The sequence below is a fragment of the Sphaerulina musiva genome (genome assembly GCF_000320565.1).
Source record: "Sphaerulina musiva SO2202 unplaced genomic scaffold SEPMUscaffold_3, whole genome shotgun sequence".
NCBI classification, from domain to species: domain Eukaryota; kingdom Fungi; phylum Ascomycota; class Dothideomycetes; order Mycosphaerellales; family Mycosphaerellaceae; genus Sphaerulina; species Sphaerulina musiva.
The window spans coordinates 45,580-67,064 of record NW_016017385.1 but is presented as its reverse complement, the minus strand read 5'-3'; the positions used below and the strand labels follow the sequence as shown (position 1 = coordinate 67,064).

Below are 21,485 nucleotides of genomic sequence, written 5' to 3'. Positions count from 1 at the left end.
TAGTGTTGAGAGAGAGTCATCTACCTACATCATCTCAACTGAGACCCTCACCGCATGCAGCGTGCGAGATGTCTTGGTGGTCATGAGTGAGGGAAGAAAAAGAGGGCGCGAAGTGAACGCGCCCAGACGCCAAGCCTCGTTCCCGACACGACATTGTACCTGTTCGCAGACGCGCCACACCACCGACCGCGCTCACTCTCCCCGCTGCCTGTCTCTCTTCCGTCGCAGCATGCTCCCCGTGACATCTCCCGCTGCAACAGCCAGATCTCCGCTGTGGATCTGGCAGCGGGGCACATCGCCGCGATGGCGAACAGTTCTTCTGGCAAAGGAAGCGCAAGTGGAAGCGGAAGTGGGAGCGGAAGTGGAAGTTGGAGTGGAAGTGGAAGTGGTGCTGCGGCTACGGCGGCGGCGGCGGCGGCGCTGATTATTCCGCCGAGAGCTCCACCCTTGCCAGCGCCCCATCCAAGACCTCTCCAGCGGGCAAGAGACGCGGCATCACGATTCCTCGGCTATGGCTCTGGCTCTGGCTCTGGCTCTGGCTCTGCCTCGAGACCTCCCAGCCCGCACAGCCACGCCCACTCCCACGCCCACGCCGCCCCGGAAGAAGACCGCTTTGAATACGGCGGCAGCCAGATGCGATCGGCCTCGCTCAGTGCTGCGCAGAATGCCACCGCCAGCCACCGCACCGGCCTGGAGATCAAGACGCTCAGTATCAACGAGAGCGGCACGCACGCCCTCATCGCCGGCAAGGAGATCTTCAAGACGGTCCGCATTGAAGATGGCCGCTGTGCCGAGGACTTGAACCTGCGCTCCAAGATCCGGAGCACGCCCAACCAGGCATCGGGACAGCCGCGCCAGATCTACTCCATCGATATCGCAGATGTAGCCTGGGCCAAGGGGAACACCGGCCACTACGTCGCCGCCGCCACGTCCAGCGGCAAGATTATCGTCTACGATCTGGGCCATGCCGGATTACAGGCGGCACAGCTCATCGAGCATCAACGACAGGTACACAACGTCACCTTCAGCCCGCACCAGGGCAGTCTGCTGCTCTCCGGAAGTCAGGATGGCACGGTCCGGCTGTGGGACATTCGCGATGTCCGCAACCAGCGACAAGTGGGCGACATTCCGAGCAAGCGCAAGTTCCAAGGCCAGAGCGATGGAGTGCGCGATGTGAAGTGGAGTCCCACCGAAGGCCTCGATTTTGCGTTTGCAACTGATGCCGGCGAGCTCCAGCGCTGGGACATGCGCAACCTGAAAGCCGCCAAGGTCAGAGTCCCCGCACACTCGCTGGCGTGCAATACTGTCGACTGGCACCCCGACGGCAAGCATATCGTCACCGCCGGCAGCGACAAGACCATCCGCGTCTTCGACGTCTCCGGCAGTCGCCCGAAGCGGGCGGCGTGGGAGATCAAGACGCCACATCCCGTGATGCACGCGCGCTGGCGGCCGTCGTGTCGGTCCATGATGCCCGAGGATAACGGCGCCGGCTTGTGCACGCAGGTGGTGGCCTGCTACGACCGCGACCATCCCGTCATGCACGTGTGGGAGTTCCGCCGTCCTCTGCTTCCCTTCCGAGAGCTCCATCCGTACCCATCCGCGCCGACCGACATGCTTTGGCACTCCCAAGATCTGCTGTGGACCGTCGGCCGCGAAGGTACCCTCCTGCAAACTGACATCCAGCATGCTCCTAAGCTCATCGACAGGTGTCCGGTGCAGGCTATTGCCGTCTCTCCCCTGGGCGAGCTCACCTTCGCCGCACAATCACGAAAGCAGCGGCGTGTGCCGAAGCCGGCCCCTCTTCTGGAGACCAAGTCCAGCACCAGCACCAGCCCACCATCCCATCTCTTGAGCAGAAGCTGGGCAGACGACGGCGTCGACAATTCCTTCCTCCGCACATTGCCTGCCAAAGGACAAGCACGCGCCCACAGCAACAGCCGAGTCTCCGCCCTTCCACAGTCGTCGCGCAGTCCGAACGTGTCCGCGACCATCAAGCTCGACGACATCTTGCTCAACCGAAAGACTTTTGTCCCGCAACAGATTGCATGCCGAGGACAGCTTCCCGGGCACAACAACCGCAAGTTCGTGGCCTACATGGCGGAACGATGGGCCACCCACTTTCAAGCGGCACCGACCGACGAGAACTTTCTGGCGTTTGTCTCCAAAGCATTTCAAGACAATGAAGACCATGCCGCATCGATGGGGCTTCTCCAAACGGCACAGACATGGAAGGTCGTCAGTCACTGTGTGATGGATCATCTCGCCGAACGAATGGCCGCGAAGCAGTACCGAGCGCTCACTACCACACCGTCTGTGCACGTGATTAGTCAACAGCAGACACCGATCGAAAGCCTGGCGTCACGCTGTGCATCACAATACATGAAGCCGCCTGCGCAATCACCAGGAAGCAGCCGGCCCGTATCCACCATTGCGCAACAGCTCGCCGTGCCAGAGAGCACCTCCAACGTGCCCACACCACTTGCTCGTCCGCAGACAGGTGACCGCGGCTCACTGCCCGATCTCGACGCCAGTGAGGGTATCGCTCTTCCGCCGTCCCTCACCTCAGAGCTCCGCCCGCCGCCTTCGTCAGCTCCGCGTCCACTCAGCTCCTCAGCTCGCAGATTGACCATGGACAGTCTTGCAGAGATGCAAGCGATGCAGAAGCGGCAGACATTCGAGGAGACTGCGGAGCGTAGCGAGATGGTGAAGCGGTGGAGCTCGCAAGCAAAGACGGTGCTCAACCTTGACCCAGTCGATAACCGCGGCGTCAGAATTCCACTCTCGAAGTTGGAAGACCACGGCAGTGGTGAGAGCTTCCAATTTCTGGAAGACTCAGCTGGGTCCAGGGAAGCATCGTTCCCCGCGTCATTCGAGAGCAGCAAGCACAAAGGGTTGGACATGCCTTCTGCTCACCCCACCCGGCCCAGGCCATCTCGCACGCAAACGACAGAGTCTCTGGAAACAGATGAGGATGAGGTCACGGGAGACGATGGCGGCGCAGGCTCCACTGACTTCGCCTTCTCGCAAGAAGTCCGCGAGCGCCGCTCCAAGGCGCTGGACAACAAAGTCGATCTGGACACCGCGATGGCATCCGGCAAGATGACCTTCTTACCTCACACGGAGTCGAAAAAAGCGGAATTGCACCTCCAGATGCACCAGGCTCCGCAGCACAAGATCTCGCGATTGGCAGTCGAGACCATTCTCGACTCCACGCCGGGGTCACCCAACGCTGTGCTCACTGATGAAAGCGAAGTGGATCTGGAAGAGAACGCCATCTGGACACTTTTGGAGATGCTACAGGAGCTCATTGGGTTCTATAGTAATGAGCAGACGTATCCACAGATGGCAGCGGTGCTACTCCTGCTGGTGGGACCACTATTGCCATGCACACATCCCCTGCCCGCTTCAGACATCCATCAGACGGTGTCCAGTTATGTGGACTACTTCATTAACAGCCTGGGCTGGAGTCCTTACGACGTGCCGTCGCTGGTCAAGCAGTGCTTTGAACGACCCATGAAGGCTGGGTTGCAACCACTACAAGTCGAGAGCATCATGTCGACGTACCACGAGCAATTGCTTCGCTATCAACTATTCAACGAAGCCGCTATCCTTCGCAAGTTATGCTATCCCGCATATCCTGCTGTCTATGAAGACTTGATGGGTGAGAACAAGGTCCATCTGATGTGTGGACAGTGTAGCCGACCGATTGCGGGGAGCTCGAGTTCGCTCCGATGCCCCAAGTGCAAGACGAAAGAGGAGGCGTGCCCGATCTGCTGGATGAAGTGTAGCCCCTACCAACACCAGGGCTCTCTGCTCTACTCCTGCTGCCTTCTATGCGGACACAGCGGCCACGCCGCATGCCTAGATGAGTGGTTTGTCCACGTGAAGGGAGACGCCTGTCCTACTGCGGGATGCCTGTGTGACTGCGTGGCGGGCACCAGGAGAGAGGCCAAGCTTGCTGCGGCAGATGCAGAGAAACGAGTGCAAGCTCATAGTCGCGTCAAGAGCGATGAGCTGAAGGTGAGGCAGAGTAGGGCCGTGACGGGAGCCCGCGAGCAGTTGAAGAAATGAGAAAGAGGACCTGAGTTTTACTTGCGAGCATAGATACCCTTTTGGTTTCACGCTGTGTATTTTTTGTACGTACCGTGCAAGGGACAGTTCAGCGAAGGTGGTGAATCCGGACAATTGTCTCTCAAGCTTCGAGCTGTTGTATATTGCCAGACTGTAGCGGCCACTCGGTGTGACTTTCAAGACGCGATTCAAGCTTCGTAGACCCTCGGCGGCTCGGGTTGACAGGGGGTTGACATATATATATAAATTACAATTATTGAATATAGGTACCTCCCAGGGAGATGCTCCACACTTGAACTCAAGGTTCAGCCGCGTCTTCCCACATGCACTTTTTAGGTTCCGCTGGCGCTGATGTAGATTCATGTGGTTCAAGATCCATCCACGACCCAGTATGTACATGTACCTAGCCACCTCCCACGACCTGACCTGGAATTCTTTTTGTCTGCAGCGGCGCATGCATCTAACACCCAAATGATGAGACTGGCTGCGCAGGATGTCTGCGGTTGAGCATTGGCGACGGAAAAGCGGTCGCTGGTGTTGTGAGAGGACGGGACGGAATCGCGCAAGACGCTGAAACTGGGATAGGGGAAAGAGCAGCAATAACAATCGCAGCAGCAGCCATGGCCGAGTTGGTAATGCAAAAGGATGGCAGAGACAGAGAGGACGACAATATTCCATACCGTTCCATGGAGAGCACCACAACGGCGCCCCATGAGGACGCCGTTGTCAATGGCAAGACGTTGCCCAAGGCACCGACAGGACCATTACGCGTAAACGCCATCTTACGCCCTGATCCCTCCCTGGAGTCCTCCACCACCACTACCGTCACCACCTCGCCTGGCTTTCCCTTCGCCTCCCAGCCTGGCGAGTCGGGTCCAGCACCGACCACGAGAGAACTGTTGCCCAGCGCCCTCGCCAATGGCCACGGGCATGGCCATACCGAAAGCACCAGCAATGCCGCCGGGAAGAGGAGGGTGGGAGTGCCCGGCTCGACGACGCCGCCCGAACGACGTAGTGTGTCTTTTGCGCGAGGCGTCCTCGATGAAAGCGCGACTCCTGTCGGTAAGAGCTCGGCCTGGGATATGGATGGCGAGGGCAACGATCAGTTGGGCAAGGGCCGCCAGAACTCGCTGTACCTCAGGCTCAAATCTCTCGCCCACGCTGCATCGTCGTCGTCACTCCATCAGCGTACTCCCACGAACAGCAGTGCCATCGGCATTACTCCGCCATATGCTCTATCTCCACAGTCGGAACGCAGCGAAACCATGTATCCGGTACCCGTAGAAGAAGCAGAGACCATCGATATGGATGCAGATGTCGAGGAGGATACAGATGACACAGAACGCCCTCCGGACAGACGGCCGAAGCAGAAGATGAAGCGTAAAAGTCCCATTGTTGCCGGCGCTGACTCGGCACCGACCACGCCGAGAACCTCACGGTTCGCGTCATTCATGCGAGAACATATTCGAGACAATTCTACCACGGAAGCCTCCAGGAGAGGTACGCTGACGGATGTCGAGGACGCAGCCGAAGAGGACGATGACGCGGCAAGAGCTGGGGTGTCAGAAGATGAAGGCAAAGACCGTGTTCGACGAGCATGGCGGCGTGGTGTTGATGGAGCCCGGGGACTCAGCTACGCTGCTCGCAAAAGTGAACGAGATGGCGAGGCATCGGAGCAGAAGAGACCTGGGAACCTGCGTCGTTTGACAGCAGGCTTGAGCGGAGGACTGGTTCTCGACGCGACCGGCTCACCACTGCGCCAGCGCGCAGATCGGCATAATAGCACCAGTGCGCAGAAATGGCGACAGGTTAAAGCTGGGCTTCGCATGCTGGGTCAACGCAAGAAGGATGAGCGTGCAAAGGTCGACTACCAGAAGTCCGCTCAATTGATGGCCGAGCTCATTGCAGGAGCCCCTGCTGTCCTCATCTTTGCCAGCATGTTCCAGCGTGACGAGCATAAACATCGCAAAGTTCCTGTTCTGCTGGAGCAGCTCAAAATCAGCATACCTGAAGTGCAAAGCCGTACAGACAAAAAGGGCGACCGAGACTACATCTACAAGGTCGACCTGGAGTATGGCAGTGGTTCATCGCGCATGAATTGGACTATACATCGCTCTGTCAACGACTTTGTCAACCTCCACTTCAAGTACAAGAGTCAGACCGCCGCTGACCAGCTCAAACACTTCAGTCGCCCCGATCACAAACTCGCAAAGATGCCCAAATTCCCAAAGAGTGTCATTCCGTACGCTCGAGGCATGCGTGGACTGTTCGAGAAAATCCAGGACGAGGACGACGAGCCTGAAGGCACCGGCGCAGATACGCCACGCGCACCGCTCTCCTCCAACCTGGATGGTATCCCGGAGCAACCGCCCGGTACGCCCGGTCCAGAATCCCGGCCGAAAGGCCACAAACGAAGACAGTCATCATTCGCTCCGCCTAGAAGAACTAGCACCAGCGAGATTGGTAACACTTCGGCGGATCCAGAGACTCTGAATGCCCGGCAGAGACAGGTGTATGCGGAGAGATCGAGACAGAAGTTGGAGGTCTATCTCCAGCATATGATTAGATGGCTCATCTTTCGAGCAGATAGCTCACGCCTGTGCAAGTTTCTCGAGATATCGGCCATGGCCATTCGACTTGCAGCCGAGGGTGGTTACCAAGGCAAGCAAGGACTGCTACAGATCGCCTCAAGGCGTCACCGAGAGTTGAATCGGAAAACAATACAGACACTGGGTCCTCGACATTTCAAGGAACGGCACAAGCGTCGATGGTTTTTAGTGCGCCACAGCTATGTCGTCTGTGTCGATGGACCCGAGTCACTCGTGCCCTACGACGTGTTTTTGGTGGATTCTGACTTTGCAGTAGATGCGCCGCCACAACAGCGGATCTCTGAACAGCAGACTGCTCATCAGATGGTCAAAGTTGCAGGAGAGAATGCCACTCCGACGAAGAAGGCACACCTCCTCACGCTCTACAATGCCGAGCGCAAGCTCAAGCTTCACGCCAGGAACGAGAAGCAATATCTCCAATTCCGAGAGTCGATCACGTACATGACAGACAATACTCCGTGGTCCAAGAAGCAGCGCTTCGCTAGCTTCGCGCCCCTACGCAATAATGTCTGGTGTCGCTGGCTGGTGGATGGCAGAGACCACATGTGGCAAGTCTCTCGCGCCATCGACAATGCGAAAGACTTTGTGTATATTCACGACTGGTGGCTCAGCCCGGAGTTGTACCTTCGACGGCCTGCTGCAGTCAGCCAGAAATGGCGCCTCGATCGGCTCCTTCAACGCAAGGCGCAGGAAGGTGTCAAGATCTTTGTCGTCGTCTATCGCAACATCGAATCTGCGATCCCCATCGACTCGGAGTACACCAAATGGGCTCTGCTTGACCTTCATCCGAACATCATTGTGCAACGCTCTCCGAATCAGTTCCGACAAAATCAGTTCTTCTGGGCTCATCACGAGAAATTGGTGGTTGTGGACAATATGTTGGCGTTCGTGGGCGGCGTCGACTTGTGTTTCGGGCGATGGGACGATCCATGTCACTCTTTGACCGACGACAAGCTCACGGGCTTCGAACCGGACCACGACCTGCCGAAAGATTATGAGCATTGCCAAGTGTGGCCGGGCAAAGACTACTCCAATCCCAGAGTGCAGGACTTCTACAATCTCGATAAACCATACGAGGAGATGTACGATCGAACCAAGGTGCCGCGCATGCCGTGGCATGATATCGCCATGCAAATTGTCGGACAGCCCGCACGCGACGTGGCTCGCCACTTCGTGCAACGGTGGAACTTTGTGCTGCGCTCACGTGTTCCAACAAGACCGACTCCTGTTTTGATGCCACCGCCCGAGTATGATCAAGAAGAGCTCGACAGCCTGGGCATGAGTGGCACGTGCCAGGTGCAGATACTACGATCATGCAGTTCGTGGTCGATTGGCACTCCTGGCAAGACGGAGCACAGCATCATGAATGCCTACTGTTCGCTCATTCAGAGCTCCGACCACTTTGTCTACATCGAGAATCAATTCTTCATTACGAGCACCCGGGTGGAGGCCGCAACCATACACAACAAGATTGGCGACGCGTTGGTGGAGCGCGCGATCCGCGCGCACGAGAAGGGCGAGAAGTGGCAAGCCTGTCTCGTCATCCCACTCATGCCGGGATTCCAGAACAGTGTCGACGCGCAAGATGGCACGAGCGTGAGACTGATCATGCAGTGTCAATTCCGCAGCATCTGTCGCGGCGAAACATCCATCTTTGCGCGCTTGCGCGCTGTAGGCATTGACCCCGAGGATTACATACGCTTTTACTCATTGCGACAATGGGGTAAGATTGGTCCTCGCAAGTGTTTGACCACCGAGCAGCTGTATATACATGCCAAATGTATGATTGTGGATGATCGACATGTCATTATTGGCTCCGCGAACATCAACGAACGTTCGATGCTGGGTAACAGAGATTCGGAAGTGGCATCGATTGTCACTGATACATGCATGTTACAGAGCACCATGGCAGGGCAACCTTACGAGGTCGGCGAGTTCGCGCACACTCTGCGAATGCGACTCATGCGAGAGCATCTTGGAATCGATGTGGATAAGATCTACCGGCGTGAGCAAGCTGCTGTGGAGCGTGAACATCAAGATGCAGAAATGGAGCGCATCTATCGAGAGGAGTATGGCACGCCATCACGCGAGTTTGGAGGTCTCGGATCACCACCCCAGACACCCCGTGCTTCACAGATGTACAGCGAGGCCGAGTCTCAATTTCTCACTGTGGCCACTGCTTCCGATAGTCACTCTCCTTCTGACGCTTCGAGCGACATGGTCAAGGATCCCACCGGCAGGAAGGGTCCCGAACGCGACCTGGACGTGGAGGGCCTGGGCTTTGACAACATGAAAACACTGGTGGAGTCGGGCAATTATGGCTATCGAGACACTTTCATTGATGACTATGGCCGCGAGGTCATGGTCAAGAGGGACGCCCCCGAGTGTGATCGTATCAGACACGACGACGCCGAGGAGCGAAGGCAACAGAAGAGGTTCAGTCGCGAACGAAGAGAGAAGTTGCCGGCTCGTCCGCCGTGGCCAACACAACGCGCCGACACAGTGCCGCTCGGGTTACTGCCTAGATCTCAGCTACCCGAGCTACCGGCACTTGACGACACTGACATTGGCGGCCCACCCCTGACGCGAAACACTTCCGAGACCTCGGGGAGCAAAAAGGGTACGAATCCTCTCGCCGGAGCCATCCGCCAGCCCAAGGTCACTGAGGATTGCATGGCAGATCCGCTGGCACTGGATTTCTACCACGATGTGTGGCACAAGCTCGCAGACAATAATACCAAAATATATCGACAGGTATTCCGATGTATGCCGGACTCCGAAGTATTGGACTGGAAAGCTTACGAGAAGTTCAATGCCTACAACGAAGCATTCATGCAGTCTCAGGGGCTGGGTTCGAGCAGGCCCCTTCGCAAAGAAGGCGCACCGGAGAAGTCTGGCCCTCCAGGTGCTGGTGATGCCGCGCTCCACGGCATGCCTTCGATCCCCACTCCTCACAACGCAATGGAATCGTTGGTGGACAAGCTGCGTCCTGGAAGCAAAAACGCAGCACATGTCGATGAAGGCAACGAGAAGGTTCCCCACAGAGATTCTCCAGCTGGTACACCCTCGCCGCCGCTCGACGAAAAGACGAACGGCACGCCTCCCAGAGAGACTCTCGAGGCTCCACGGACTGGGCGCAAGCGTGGAGCGACGAAAAGCAGTGGGAGAACGCCAGCCGAAGATGTCATGTCCAGTGAAGAGGCCGAAGAGATGCTGAATCTCATCCAGGGCCATCTCGTTCTGTGGCCGTATGACTGGTAAGTACCACACATCCCATTTTGCATGACGTTGCGCGCTCATTTTTTCTAACCCACCAATTATAGGCTGGAGAAGGAGGAACGTGGTGGGAATTGGCTGTACAACATTGACCAGTTGGCGCCTTTGGAAATTTACGACTGACCAAATACCTACAAAATACCCTACATAGCGTGTGTCATAATATTGATGTACCGGCCTGTAACAGTCACGGCTCGTTTTTTTTTTTACCTTGATCTTGGACACAGGTACCTACCTGTTTTGAAAAGAGAACTTGTACCTATGTATACTTGCCTACCTAACTTACCACCACGTATAAGTTCTTCTTACAAGGCAGGCTGATACTAATACTTGATCTTCGTAATCAAAAATTAAAAATTCGACGCCTGCGTAGGTTTTCATAATCTGATTTTCTTTTTTTTTTTCAATTTCCGTACTACTGTATCTATCTATATCAACTAGATAGAAAAAAAAGTTACTATGTAAGGTAGGAATTAAAATCCGGCTAAGAAGGGAAGGAGGGAGGAAGGGAGGACAGTCGGTTTATTTACAAGGTAGGAGGAAGAGGGAGAGTAGGAAGAGTGCCTAGGGAGGGTAGGGGAGAAGAGAGAAGAGAGGGTTAGGGTTAGTCGAGTGCTTACCTTTATTTTCTATAGATACACTGTATAAAAGGAATAGAGGTAGACGAGAGAAATTCAATTCAACCCAAGTAAAGTTTTAGGCATCGTTATATAGGTATCGATCAATTGTAAGGAAATTGGGGATGAGAATAAGAAAGAAAAAGAAAAAGAAACGAGCCTTGATCTTTCGCTTTAGGTGAATCACTGATGTATTTAACTCAACTTCCCTATCGAAAGATTTTTTCTAATTCTCTTTCTTATCATCATCATCATCTTCATCCATATTCTTCAACCCCTTCATCGTCCTCGTCCTTAACTTCTCCAGTCCACTTCCACTCCGATGTATCATATCGAGAAGCCACATCGGGAATAGCCAGTGTATCAACCAGATGAAAGTTACTATATATCCCATGTGCAGAATCGTAGGGGGTTTGTCAGCAGGTTGTAGAAGTGCTTCGATGGTCTGTTCTGCGAGTTCTTTGTGGTGGTGGTTGTTGTTATTTATATTTTTATCATCATCGTCTTCTTCTTCTTCATCGTTATTCAAAGATCTCTCGATGTGCTCCCTGAGAGGGAGATAGAGACTTTTTTCGGGGAGATGTAAGACGCCGTTTTGGATTCCATTTCCAGGCTCTCTCGTCATCTCTACTTCTTCTTCCTCCGCAAGTTCGCCCTCTTCTCCCTCCTCCTTCTCCCTCTCCCTCTTTTTCCTCCTCGTTCCCCCTCTCACAACCACCCCAACAACTCTCACCCCCAAAGGCTCGAATTCCATTCTCATAATATCATTCCACTTGGCCATTGCCGCATGAGAGCTCGATGAAACCCCTTGAAACGGTCGACTGTAACCTGCAAGTCCAGCAATACTGCTAAAATTCACCACGACGCCTCCTGTGGAGTGGAGAAGTGGGAAGAAGGCTTGGGTGATGGCGAGGGGACTCCAGATGTGTGTGTCGTAAAAATGTTTGGCGTGGGGAATGGAGAGGTCGAGGAGTGGGCTGGTGATGTTTTTTCTATTGTATCTATTACGTCCACTTTCGGTTTTATGTTCATTTCCGTTTTCATTTTCAGCAGCAGAAGGCAAAGGCGAAGGAGAAGGAGAGGTGGTGTTGATGAGAAAAGAGAGATGATGATTCGTCAATTCGGCCACTAATTCCACAGCCGAAGTGAGGGATCCGGGACGTGTGGGATCCAGATGAACGCGAATCAGAAATCCTTCGTGCCCGCCGATTGTAGTGGGTATGACATGTTCAAAAGATTTATGCAACGTGGGAGATGTGGCAATGACATTGAAACCGCGGGTGCGGAATGATTGTGTGAAGGCTTCTGCTAAGCTGCCGGGGGTGACGTTGGTGACGAGAACCCATTTGGGAGGATGATGTAGTCGTGGTTCTCCTTCTTCTCCTTCTTCTTCTTTCATTGCTTTCTGTCCAGCTAGGCTAGCTATATGAGGAAATATGTATAAGTGTGCAGGTGGTGAGCAGAAGTGGGAGATAGACGTGTGGAATCTGCAACCCCGCATACACCTCTCGAAGACAGATATCTTGGCGTCTTTGCTGTGACAATGTAGAAGTGTATCAAAGAATATTGTCCCTTGCCGACTTTTCGATATTCAGATGCATCCATTCTCATCCGAGAGGGAATCGTATTCCAGCCTAAGGTAGTAGGCAGTATCTCCGTTCACCCCCCCCAGTCCACTAAATTTCGACAAAAGCAAAGCCGTGCAGGTTCCTGGATCGTGGTGAGGCCGGTGCTCACAAGGATACACGTACGAGCGAGGAGTGCTGCAAAACAGCCGCGAGCTGGTGTCATTCGAATAGGCTACCTTTTCGGCGTCAAAGAGTCTAGTTTCCGAGCGCTTTGATGCACTTCACAGACCTCATGTCGGTCGATCGACCGGACGTACCTTACGCCACAACGCCTTGCTATGCCATCCTTCGCCTTCATCTAGCTTTCGTCGCTCATGAACATGCGCTTCCTTTACATCCTCCCTTCTCGCTCCAGCTCTCGCTCCACTTCAAACTTGAAGTCGAAGAAAGGTGGGTCGAAGTGGTGTACTCGAACGTATCCGTCCTCACCACCACTGCAGTATGACTTGCCGGAAGGGTCGACGGCAACATAGTTCAGAGGACCGAAATGACCTCTCACTCTGCCCACCTCCTCTTCGAAGATCTTGTGGTAAAAACGGGCTTCGAACTTTCCTTGTCGGGCGGATGTGGTCGTGACGTCCATCGCTGCTTGTCCACCTCCCAGAATGACATAGTTGGTGGGCTCGGGTGTCATGGCGGCGCTGTTGAGGGGCGTATCTGCGACATATGTCTTGAGCACATCTAGAGTCTTCGCATCGATGAGCTTGGCGGTTTTGTCTTTTGACGACGTGATGAAGTAGGTGCGATCCGAGCTCCACTGCAAATCTGTGACTGGCGAGTTCTCCTCGTGAGGGAAGACATGGTTCAGCTCAGAACCGTCCTTTGCGTCGTATTGTGTCACGCTGCCGTCTTCGTGTCCTGCGATGATGAACTTGGTCATGTAGGAGAAGCCGGCGACTGTGACCTTGGGAATGTCGTCCACGACGATGCGCATGCTGTATTCATTGGCCTGTTCGCCCGCTGGGTCCTGGTTGATGTCGTAGACCAGGATCGAGCTTAGTTGTCCCGCGCGCTTCTCCGTCACGCCCAGCAGCTGTGTACCGTCCTCGTTGAACTCAACGCGCTTGATGGCGGTTCCGAATTCCCACGTCTTCAGCAGTTTGCCCGTCCGCACTTCCCACAGCCGTATCGTGTTGTCTGCGCCTCCCGAAGCGAGGAGAGTGGTGGTCGGGTCGACGTCGACAGTCCAGAGGGCACCCTGATGGCCCTTGTATACGCCGAATCGCTCGCCATTCGTGCTGTACCAGCCGCACACGACGTGGTCTTTGGAAACGGAGAAAATGAGATCGCCTTCTTTCGAGTATTTCACCTGAGTGAGCGCGCCTGCATCGTGTCACTTGAGTCAGTAAGGACCATAGCGCGAGCAGTTTGAGGCGATACTTACGCTCGTGACCAGACAACAAGATGGGTCTCATGGTGGCGTGAGTGTGTGTCTGAGTGTGTGTGGGTGGTGTCTGTCTTCTCTCTCGTTCTTCTCAGCGGCGGGCGGATGCTTGCTTGTCTGCTCGAATTGTTGCCAAGATTGCTGAATCGTGCCTGCCTTAGTCAGCCAGCGTGGGGGTGGTGTTCCATACAGAATATCGATACGGGGACAGCGGGAAAAAAAGTTCGATATTTCACTCCTCCAGCGAGTCGAGTGCGAGGACATTGTTTCAGGCATTGTTTTCAGGCGCATTGGGAACTGTTTCTGTAGACCGAGACCGCAGTCACTCTTTTCGCCCTCTGCATACGTTCCATTGATCACCACCTCAGGCCCCCCCTCCCCGAAATGCGAATTCCAGCTGGCCGAACGACGATCGGTGCCGGTGGTCGCCTCCAGCCCCGCGTCAGGCTTTCTTCGCTGAAATTTGGTGGCCTCCAACATCTTTTTTCTCGCACATCCTCCCGAGCCTGGTCTTCCCATTGTGCCACACCACCACACCACACCCTCCTCCTCCTCCCGCTGCATAACAGGTCCCAACTCGGCCGCAGCACACCGCATGAGCCTGCAGGCGTCCGCTCCTTCTCCTCGACCTCCGCAAACATGACGGCCACCAAGATCGATGGCAAGGTCATTGCTCAGACCATTCGCGAGCGCATCTCCAAGGACATTGCCGACAAGCAGGCCAAGAACCCTCGCTACAAGCCCAGCCTCAAAATTATTCAGGTGGGCGGCCGCGAGGACAGCTCGACCTATGTCCGCATGAAGCTGAAGGCCGCCGAAGAAGCAAACATTTCATGCACCATTGACAACTATGACGAGAGCATCTCGCAGTACGAACTGCTCGAGAAGATTGAGCAGTACAATAATGACGCCTCCGTCCACGGCATCCTCGTCCAGCTGCCATTGCCCAAGCACATCGACGAGTACGAAGTCACCTCTTCGGTCGCCGACGCCAAGGACGTGGATGGTTTCGGAGCGCTCAACATCGGAGAGCTCGCCAAGAAGGGCGGCAAGCCATTGTTCGTGCCATGTACTCCCAAAGGTGTCATGGTGCTGCTACAAGAGAGTGGGGTCGATGTGAGAGGCAAGAACGCCGTCGTGATTGGCAGATCAGACATTGTGGGCGCACCAGTCAGCTACTTGCTCAGGAATGCAGACGCGACTGTGACTGTTTGCCACTCCAAGACTGCTGATCTCAAAGAGGTGGTCAAGACAGGAGACATTGTCATTGCAGCCATTGGCAAGCCACATTTCGTCAAGGGCGAGTGGCTGAAGCCTGGTGCCGTCGTGATTGACGTGGGCACAAACTCCATCCCCGATGACACGAAGAAGTCCGGACAGCGTCTGGTCGGCGATGTCGACTACGACAGTGCAGTCGAGGTGGCGAGTCAGATCACTCCAGTGCCAGGTGGTGTTGGGCCCATGACCATTGCCATGCTGCTGTCGAACGTGGTCGGTGCCGCAGACACCTACTTTGACAGACAAAAGTCCCGCCACATCACCCCTCTGCCACTCAAGCTCCAGCAGCCAGTGCCGTCTGACATTGCTGTATCAAGAGCACAGCACCCCAAGCTCATTGGCAAGGTTGCTTCCGAGATTGGTGTCGCACCACACGAGCTTGAGCCATATGGCCACTACAAGGCCAAGGTTTCTCTCGATGTCTTGAAGCGTCTGGAGCACCGCAAGAACGGTCGCTACATCTTGGTCGCTGGTATAACCCCAACGCCTCTTGGCGAGGGAAAGAGTACCACCACGATCGGCCTGACACAAGCCCTCGCTGGCCAGCTGGGACGAATTGCATTTGCCAATGTTCGTCAGCCCTCGCAAGGCCCCACCTTTGGTATCAAGGGTGGCGCTGCAGGTGGTGGCTACAGCCAAGTGATTCCCATGGATGAATTCAACCTGCACTTGACTGGCGATATTCACGCCATCACTGCTGCGAATAACTTACTCGCTGCTGCCATCGATACTAGGATGTTCCACGAGGCTACGCAAGGCGACAAGGCCCTGTATAGCCGCCTTGTGCCCAAGAAGAAGGGCAAGCGCGAGTTCTTGCCTAGCATGCTTAGACGAATGGAAAGGCTCGGCATCAATAAGACCAACCCAGACGACCTCACTGAGGAGGAAGTCAGAAGGTTCGCCAGACTGGACTTCGACACGGAGACCATTACATGGCGCCGAGTTCTCGATGTCAATGATCGCCACCTACGGGGCATTACAGTGGGCCAAGCGCCCACAGAAAGCAAGGCTGAACCACGTGCGACCGGCTTCGACATTTCCGTTGCCTCGGAGTGCATGGCTGTGCTTGCCCTTTCCACAGATCTCAGTGACATGAGAGAGCGACTAGGCCGCATGGTCGTTGCATCCTCCAAGGCAGGTGACCCAATCACGGCTGATGACATTGGTGCTGCTGGTGCCCTAGCCGTTCTGATGAAGGACGCCGTGAAGCCCAACCTTATGCAGACATTGGAGGGCACACCCGTGTTCGTGCACGCCGGTCCATTCGCGAACATTTCCATCGGCAACAGCTCGATCATTGCTGATCGTATTGCGCTCAAGCTCGCTGGTACTGAGCCAGACGAGGCTGCTGAACATAACGAAAAAGTCGGTTTCGTGGTCACTGAGGCTGGATTCGACTTCACCATGGGTGGTGAGCGTTTCATGAACATCAAGTGCCGTGCATCCGGACTTGTACCCGATGTTGCCGTCATTGTCGCCACTGTTCGTGCTCTCAAGGTTCACGGAGGCGGTCCAGAGATCAAGGCCGGTGCACAGCTCGACGAAGTCTACCGCACGGAGAATGTCGACATCCTTCGAAAGGGCTGCACCAACTTGGCCAAGCACATTGAGAATGCCAAGTCATACGGGGTCAAGGTGGTTGTCGCAATCAACAAGTTTGAGACTGACACTGAGGCCGAAGCTCAAGTCATCCGCGAGGAGGCTATCAAAGCCGGAGCTGAAGATGCCATTGTGGCCAACCACTGGGCGGAGGGTGGCAAGGGTGCAGTTGACCTCGCAAACGGAGTCATCAAAGCCGCCGAGAACAGCAAGCCAGAAGAGTTCCAGCTCCTCTACCAGACCGAAGGGGGCTCCGTCCAGGAGCGGATCGAAGCCATCGCTAAGAAGATGTACGGTGCTGCGTCGGTGTCCTTCTCGGAGATTGCTCAGAAGAAGGTCGACACGTACACCAAGCAAGGTTACGGCAACCTGCCCATCTGCATTGCCAAGACTCAGTACTCCATCTCCCACGACCCTGCGCTCAAGGGTGCACCAACGGGCTTCGAGGTCCCCATCCGAGATGTTCGCATGGCAGCTGGTGCTGGCTACCTGTATGCTCTTGCAGCAGATATCCAAACGATTCCCGGTCTGCCTACAGCCCCTGGGTACCTCAATGTGGATCTCGATGGCGAGACGGGCGAGATTGATGGTCTCTTCTAGGCTGTCCGATCCTGTCAGGTGCCGTGGGACTGTTTGACGTAACGGAAACTTGGGAGTACATCGGGGGAGGGGTTGCTTTTGTCCTTTTTTTTATCTTGATACCATGCCCGCTGGTTCACCACAGCGGGCAAGTGCTCGGCGTCTACGCATCGGCCATATACCCTCAGGGACACAGTGGAACATCTGGTACATCACTCAACGTGATTTCATAGCGAGGCGTTGGCGGAGGTATAGATACATGTAGTTGTTTGTTAGAATTGACGCATACGGTGCGAGAATTATACACTGCAGTGCACTGCGTTTCCTCTTCCTCTTCCTATTCTTATTCTTCCTTTTTCCAGATCGTACATCCATACTCATGACAACTCTGCAATATCCCACCAGTTCACGTTTTTCCTGGTTCCCATTTTCCTGATATCCCATTTCAGTCCTGTCTCGTCCTGTGTCTCACTTGGTCCACCCTTATCCTCCCCCTCTCTTATTTTCATTGGTCCACTTACCACCAATCCATTCAACGTTCCGACGCTTCCTATGATTTATCCACCGCAAACCCCTTCAAATCCTCCAACTTGATCTTCTCCAGCACCTTTTGATTCGTCGCATTCAACCACACCTTGGGAACAACTTTATCGCCCGCTTTCGCCGTGGTTCGCGCTTCAAAGGCTTCGAGCCATCGAGATGCGCACAAACACCATTTACAGCCGCCTTTCATGCCGCTGATTGAGCGTAAATCGTTGCCGCGTGAGGCTGTGAAGTCGAGGAACCTGTGAATATGGAAAAACAGAGCGGAAGGTCAGCTTTTTTGTGGAGGGTGAAGGGATGGATGGATGGATGGATATCGGGAAAGAACAGACTCTTCTGTGACTTCGGCTGCTACGCCGTGGTTGCCGTAGTCGGAGCCGGGGACTTCGCAGTAGCCGTTTCGGAGGTAGCCTAGATCGGATAGATGGTTATTATTTTCCGTAGCTTGCACGTTCGCGATAATACCAGAGGTGGTGGTGGTGGTGGTGGTATTTACCAGTCATGGGAGAAGTGGAATGGAGGGTGAGAGGCTGCTTGAAGACATTGAGAGATTTCGACATGGTGTCTTGGTGGTGATGGTGGGAATCCAAGAGAGGTTCCTGCTGATGGCGTTGAGTTGCTGCAGTGAAGGTGGTGAAGAAGCAAGAGGCGAGGATCAGGAGGAGGGGGAGGGAGATTGATGTTGAGGATATGAGCTGCATCAGATTGTCTATAGGATGTATATGTAAGGTAGGTACATGTAGCGGTGCAGTGGACGTCGAGTGGAGGTGGTGCCTATTGACACGATTGCATGACGTCGATGGAGGGGATGGAAGACGGAAGCCCAGAGTGGCCAGCCGCTATACTTCACCCCCGGCTTTCTTTGGCTTTAACTTCCTACTACTTCTACCTTTCTACCTACTATATACTACTACATATACTCGCTATACGCTCGCTACCTACCTCGCCGTTATCGCCGTATCCGTCGCTACCTTACCTATAGTTTAGAAAAGAAAGATAAGAAGAAGAGAAAGCTTAGAAAGAAGAGAAGGCCTAGAGAGAAGAGGAGGCCTAGAGAGAAGAGGCCTAGGAAGAAGAGGCCTAGAAAGAAGAGAAAGCCTAGGGAGAAGAGGCCTAGAAAGAAGAGGAGGCCTAGGAAGAAGAGAAGGCCTAGGAAGAAAAGGAAGCCTAAGAAGAAGAGGCCTAGAGAGAAGAGGAGGCCTAGAAGGAAGAGGCCTAGAGAGAAGAGGAGGCCTAGGAAGAGAAGGCCTAAGGAGAAGAGGAGGCCTAGGAAGAAGAGGAAGCCTAAAGATAAGAGAAGGCCTAGGAAAAAGAGGCCTAGAAAGAAGAGGAGGCCTAGAGAGAAGAGAAAGCCTAGGAAGAAGAGGTCTAGGAAGAAGAGAAGGCCTAGAGAGAAGAGGCCTAGAGAGAAGAGGCCTAGAGAGAAGAGGAAGCCTAGAAAGAAGAGGAAGCCTAGAAAGAAGAGGAGGCCTAGAAGGAGAAGGCCTAGAAAGAGGAGGCCTAGGAAAAGGAGCCCTAGGAAGAAGAAGAAGCCTAGAGAGAGAAGGAAGCCTAAGGAGAAGAGGAGGCCTAGGGAGAAGAGGCCTAGGAAGAGGAGGCCTAGGAAGAAGAAGCCTAGAGAGAAGAGGCCTAGGGAGAAAAGGAAGCCTAGAAAGAAGAGGAAGCCTAGGAAGAAGAGGAAGCCTAGGAAGAAGAGGAAGCCTAGAGAGAGGAGGAAGCCTAAGGAGAAGAGGAGGCCTAGGGAGAAGAGGAAGCCTAGAAGGAGAAGGCCTAGAAAGAGGAGGCCTAGGAAAAGGAGCCCTAGGAAGAAGAGGAAGCCTAGGGAAAGAAGGAAGCCTAAGGAGAAGAGGAGGCCTAGGGAGAAGAGGCCTAAGAAGAGGAGGCCTAGGAAGAAGAAGCCTAGAAAGAAGAGGCCTAGAGAGAAAAGGAAGCCTAGGAAAAAGAGGAAGCCTAGGAAGAAGAGGAAGCCTAGGAAGAAGAGGAAGCCTAAAGAGAGAAGGAAGCCTAAGGAGAAGAGGAGACCTAGGGAGAAGAGGAAGCCTAGAAGGAGGAGGCCTAGGAAGAGGAGGCCTAGGAAGAGGAGGCCTAGGAAGAAGAGGCCTAGAGAGAAGAGGAAGCCTAGGAAGAAGAGGCCTAGGAAGAAGAGGCCTAGGGAGAAGAGAAGGCCTAGAAAGAGGAGGCCTAGGAAGAAGAGGAGGCCTAGGAAGAAGAGGCCTAGAAAGAAGAGGAAGCCTAGAGATAAGAGAAGGCCTAGGAAGAGGAGGCCTAGAAAGAGGAGGCCTAGGAAGAAGAGGAGGCCTAGAAAGAAGAGGCTTAGAGAAAAGAGGAGGCCTAGAGAGAAGAGGCCTAGGAAGAAGAGATAGAGAGAGATAGAATACAAATATATATATATATATAATATAATATATATAGAAAATTAGCTAATTCCGTACTACTACTACTATATAGGCCTATAGAATATCTTCTTATTCCTCTTATTATTATTATTATTCTTCTTATTCCTCTTATTATAAAGTCTCGTTAGAAAGTCTCGTTATTCCTTTTATCTTATCTTTTATAACTCTAACCCTAACCCTAAGTCTCTTCTATCTCTCGTCTCTCGTCTCTTATTTCCCTTGTCTTTTTCGTCTCTTCTCTCTATCTCTTCTTCCTAGGCCTCTTCTTCCTAGGCCTCCTCTTCCTAGGCCTCTTCTCTCTAGGCCTCCTCTTCTCCTTAGGCTTCCTCTTCTCCTTAGGCCTCTTCTCCCTAGGCCTCTTATTCCTAGGCCTCCTCTTCCTAGGCCTCCTCTTCCTAGGCTTCCTCTTCTCCCTAGGCTTCCTCTTCTTCTTAGGCTTCTTCTTCTTCCTAGGCCTCCTTTTCCTAGGCCTCCTCTTCCTAGGTCTCCTCTTTCTAGGCCTCCTCTTCTCTCTAGGCTTCCTCTTCTTCCTAGGCCTCTTCTTCTTCCTAGGCCTCCTTTTCCTAGGCCTCCTCTTTCTAGGCCTTCTCTTTCTAGGCTTTCTCTTCTCTCTAGGCTTCCTCTTATCTTTAGGCTTCCTCTTCTTCCTAGGCCTTCTCTTTCTAGGCCTTCTCTTCTCTTTAGACCTCCTCTTCTTCTTAGGCCTCCTTTTCTTCTTAGGCCTCTTCTTCCTAGACCTCCTCTTCCTAGGCCTTCTCTTATCTCTAGGCTTCCTCTTCTTTCTAGGCTTCCTCTTCTTCCTAGGCCTCTTCTTTCTAGGCCTTTTCTTCTTCCTAGGCCTTCTCTTTCTAGGCCTTCTCTTCTCTATAGGCCGCTTCTTCTTCCTAGGTCTCTTCTTCTTAGGCCTCTTTTTCCTAGGTATCCTCTTCTTCCTATTCCTCTTCTTCCTAGGCCTACTCTTCTCCCTAGGCCTCTTCTTCCTAGGCCTCCTCTTCCTAGGCCTCCTCTTCTCTCTAGGCTTCCTCTTCTTCCTAGGCCTCCTCTTCTTAATTTTAGATAAGGTAGCCTATAGGAATAGGTAGGTAGGTAGGTAGGTAGGTAGGTAGGAAGGTAGGAAGGTAGGTTTTATAGGGTAGTAGAAAGGTAGAAGTAGTAGTACGAAGATAAAGCCAAAGAAAGCCGGGGGTAACGTATAGCGGCTGGCCACTTTGGGCCTCCGTAATAGAACGGACGACGGTCGGCCAAAGCGGCCAACCGCCATCCGTCACCCCCGACGTATTCTTATACTAAATACACTTCTCTATACTACAACGTCTACTTACTACTACCCTATAAAACCTACCTTCCTACCTTCCTACCTTCCTACCTACCTACCTATCTATCCTAATAGGCTACCTTACCTAAAATTTAGAAGAGAAAGATAAGAAGAAGAGGAAGCCTAGAGAGAAGAGGAGGCCTAGGAAGAGGAGGCCTAGGAAGAGGAGGCCTAGGAAGAGGAGGCCTAG

The 21,485-nt window shown here is 53.8% G+C and overlaps 6 protein-coding genes across 6 annotated transcripts; 3 read left to right on the top strand and 3 right to left on the bottom strand.

Moving 5' to 3' along the window:
* The first annotated feature begins 351 nt into the window (after nt 1–351).
* Nucleotides 352–4,337, top strand: SEPMUDRAFT_81749 (uncharacterized protein). Its single transcript, XM_016910285.1, has one exon. The coding sequence runs from the start codon at nt 634–636 to the stop codon at nt 4,069–4,071; it is 3,438 nt and encodes a 1,145-aa protein (XP_016762082.1). The 5' UTR covers nt 352–633; the 3' UTR covers nt 4,072–4,337.
* A 160-nt stretch (nt 4,338–4,497) lies between these two features.
* SEPMUDRAFT_81745 (phospholipase D) lies at nt 4,498–10,243 on the top strand. Its single transcript, XM_016910284.1, has 2 exons — nt 4,498–9,937; nt 10,004–10,243. The coding sequence occupies exons 1-2, from the start codon at nt 4,692–4,694 to the stop codon at nt 10,077–10,079; spliced, it is 5,322 nt and encodes a 1,773-aa protein (XP_016762081.1). The 5' UTR covers nt 4,498–4,691; the 3' UTR covers nt 10,080–10,243.
* A 556-nt stretch (nt 10,244–10,799) lies between these two features.
* SEPMUDRAFT_131727 (uncharacterized protein) lies at nt 10,800–13,664 on the bottom strand (the record flags this gene model as incomplete). Its single annotated transcript, XM_016902445.1, has 2 exons — nt 13,586–13,664; nt 10,800–13,524 (listed from the first exon to the last, which is right to left on the bottom strand). The coding sequence occupies exon 2, from the start codon at nt 12,072–12,074 to the stop codon at nt 10,800–10,802; it is 1,275 nt and encodes a 424-aa protein (XP_016762080.1). The 5' UTR covers nt 12,075–13,524; nt 13,586–13,664.
* Nucleotides 11,867–13,664, bottom strand: SEPMUDRAFT_61859 (WD40 repeat-like protein). The gene is made up of 2 exons (XM_016909579.1): nt 13,586–13,664; nt 11,867–13,524 (listed from the first exon to the last, which is right to left on the bottom strand). Exons 1-2 carry the CDS (start codon nt 13,614–13,616, stop codon nt 12,533–12,535), a joined length of 1,023 nt encoding a protein of 340 aa, XP_016762079.1. The 5' UTR covers nt 13,617–13,664; the 3' UTR covers nt 11,867–12,532.
* Nucleotides 13,665–14,030: 366 nt separating this feature from the next.
* On the top strand, nt 14,031–17,987 carry SEPMUDRAFT_147837 (FTHFS-domain-containing protein). Its single transcript, XM_016904546.1, has one exon. It carries the CDS (start codon nt 14,225–14,227, stop codon nt 17,060–17,062), a length of 2,838 nt encoding a protein of 945 aa, XP_016762078.1. The 5' UTR covers nt 14,031–14,224; the 3' UTR covers nt 17,063–17,987.
* Nucleotides 17,592–18,144, bottom strand: SEPMUDRAFT_40409 (uncharacterized protein; the record flags this gene model as incomplete). Its single annotated transcript, XM_016908782.1, has 3 exons — nt 17,592–17,826; nt 17,917–17,995; nt 18,081–18,144. 3 exons carry the CDS (start codon nt 18,142–18,144, stop codon nt 17,592–17,594), a joined length of 378 nt encoding a protein of 125 aa, XP_016762077.1.
* Nucleotides 18,145–21,485: the final 3,341 nt, after the last annotated feature.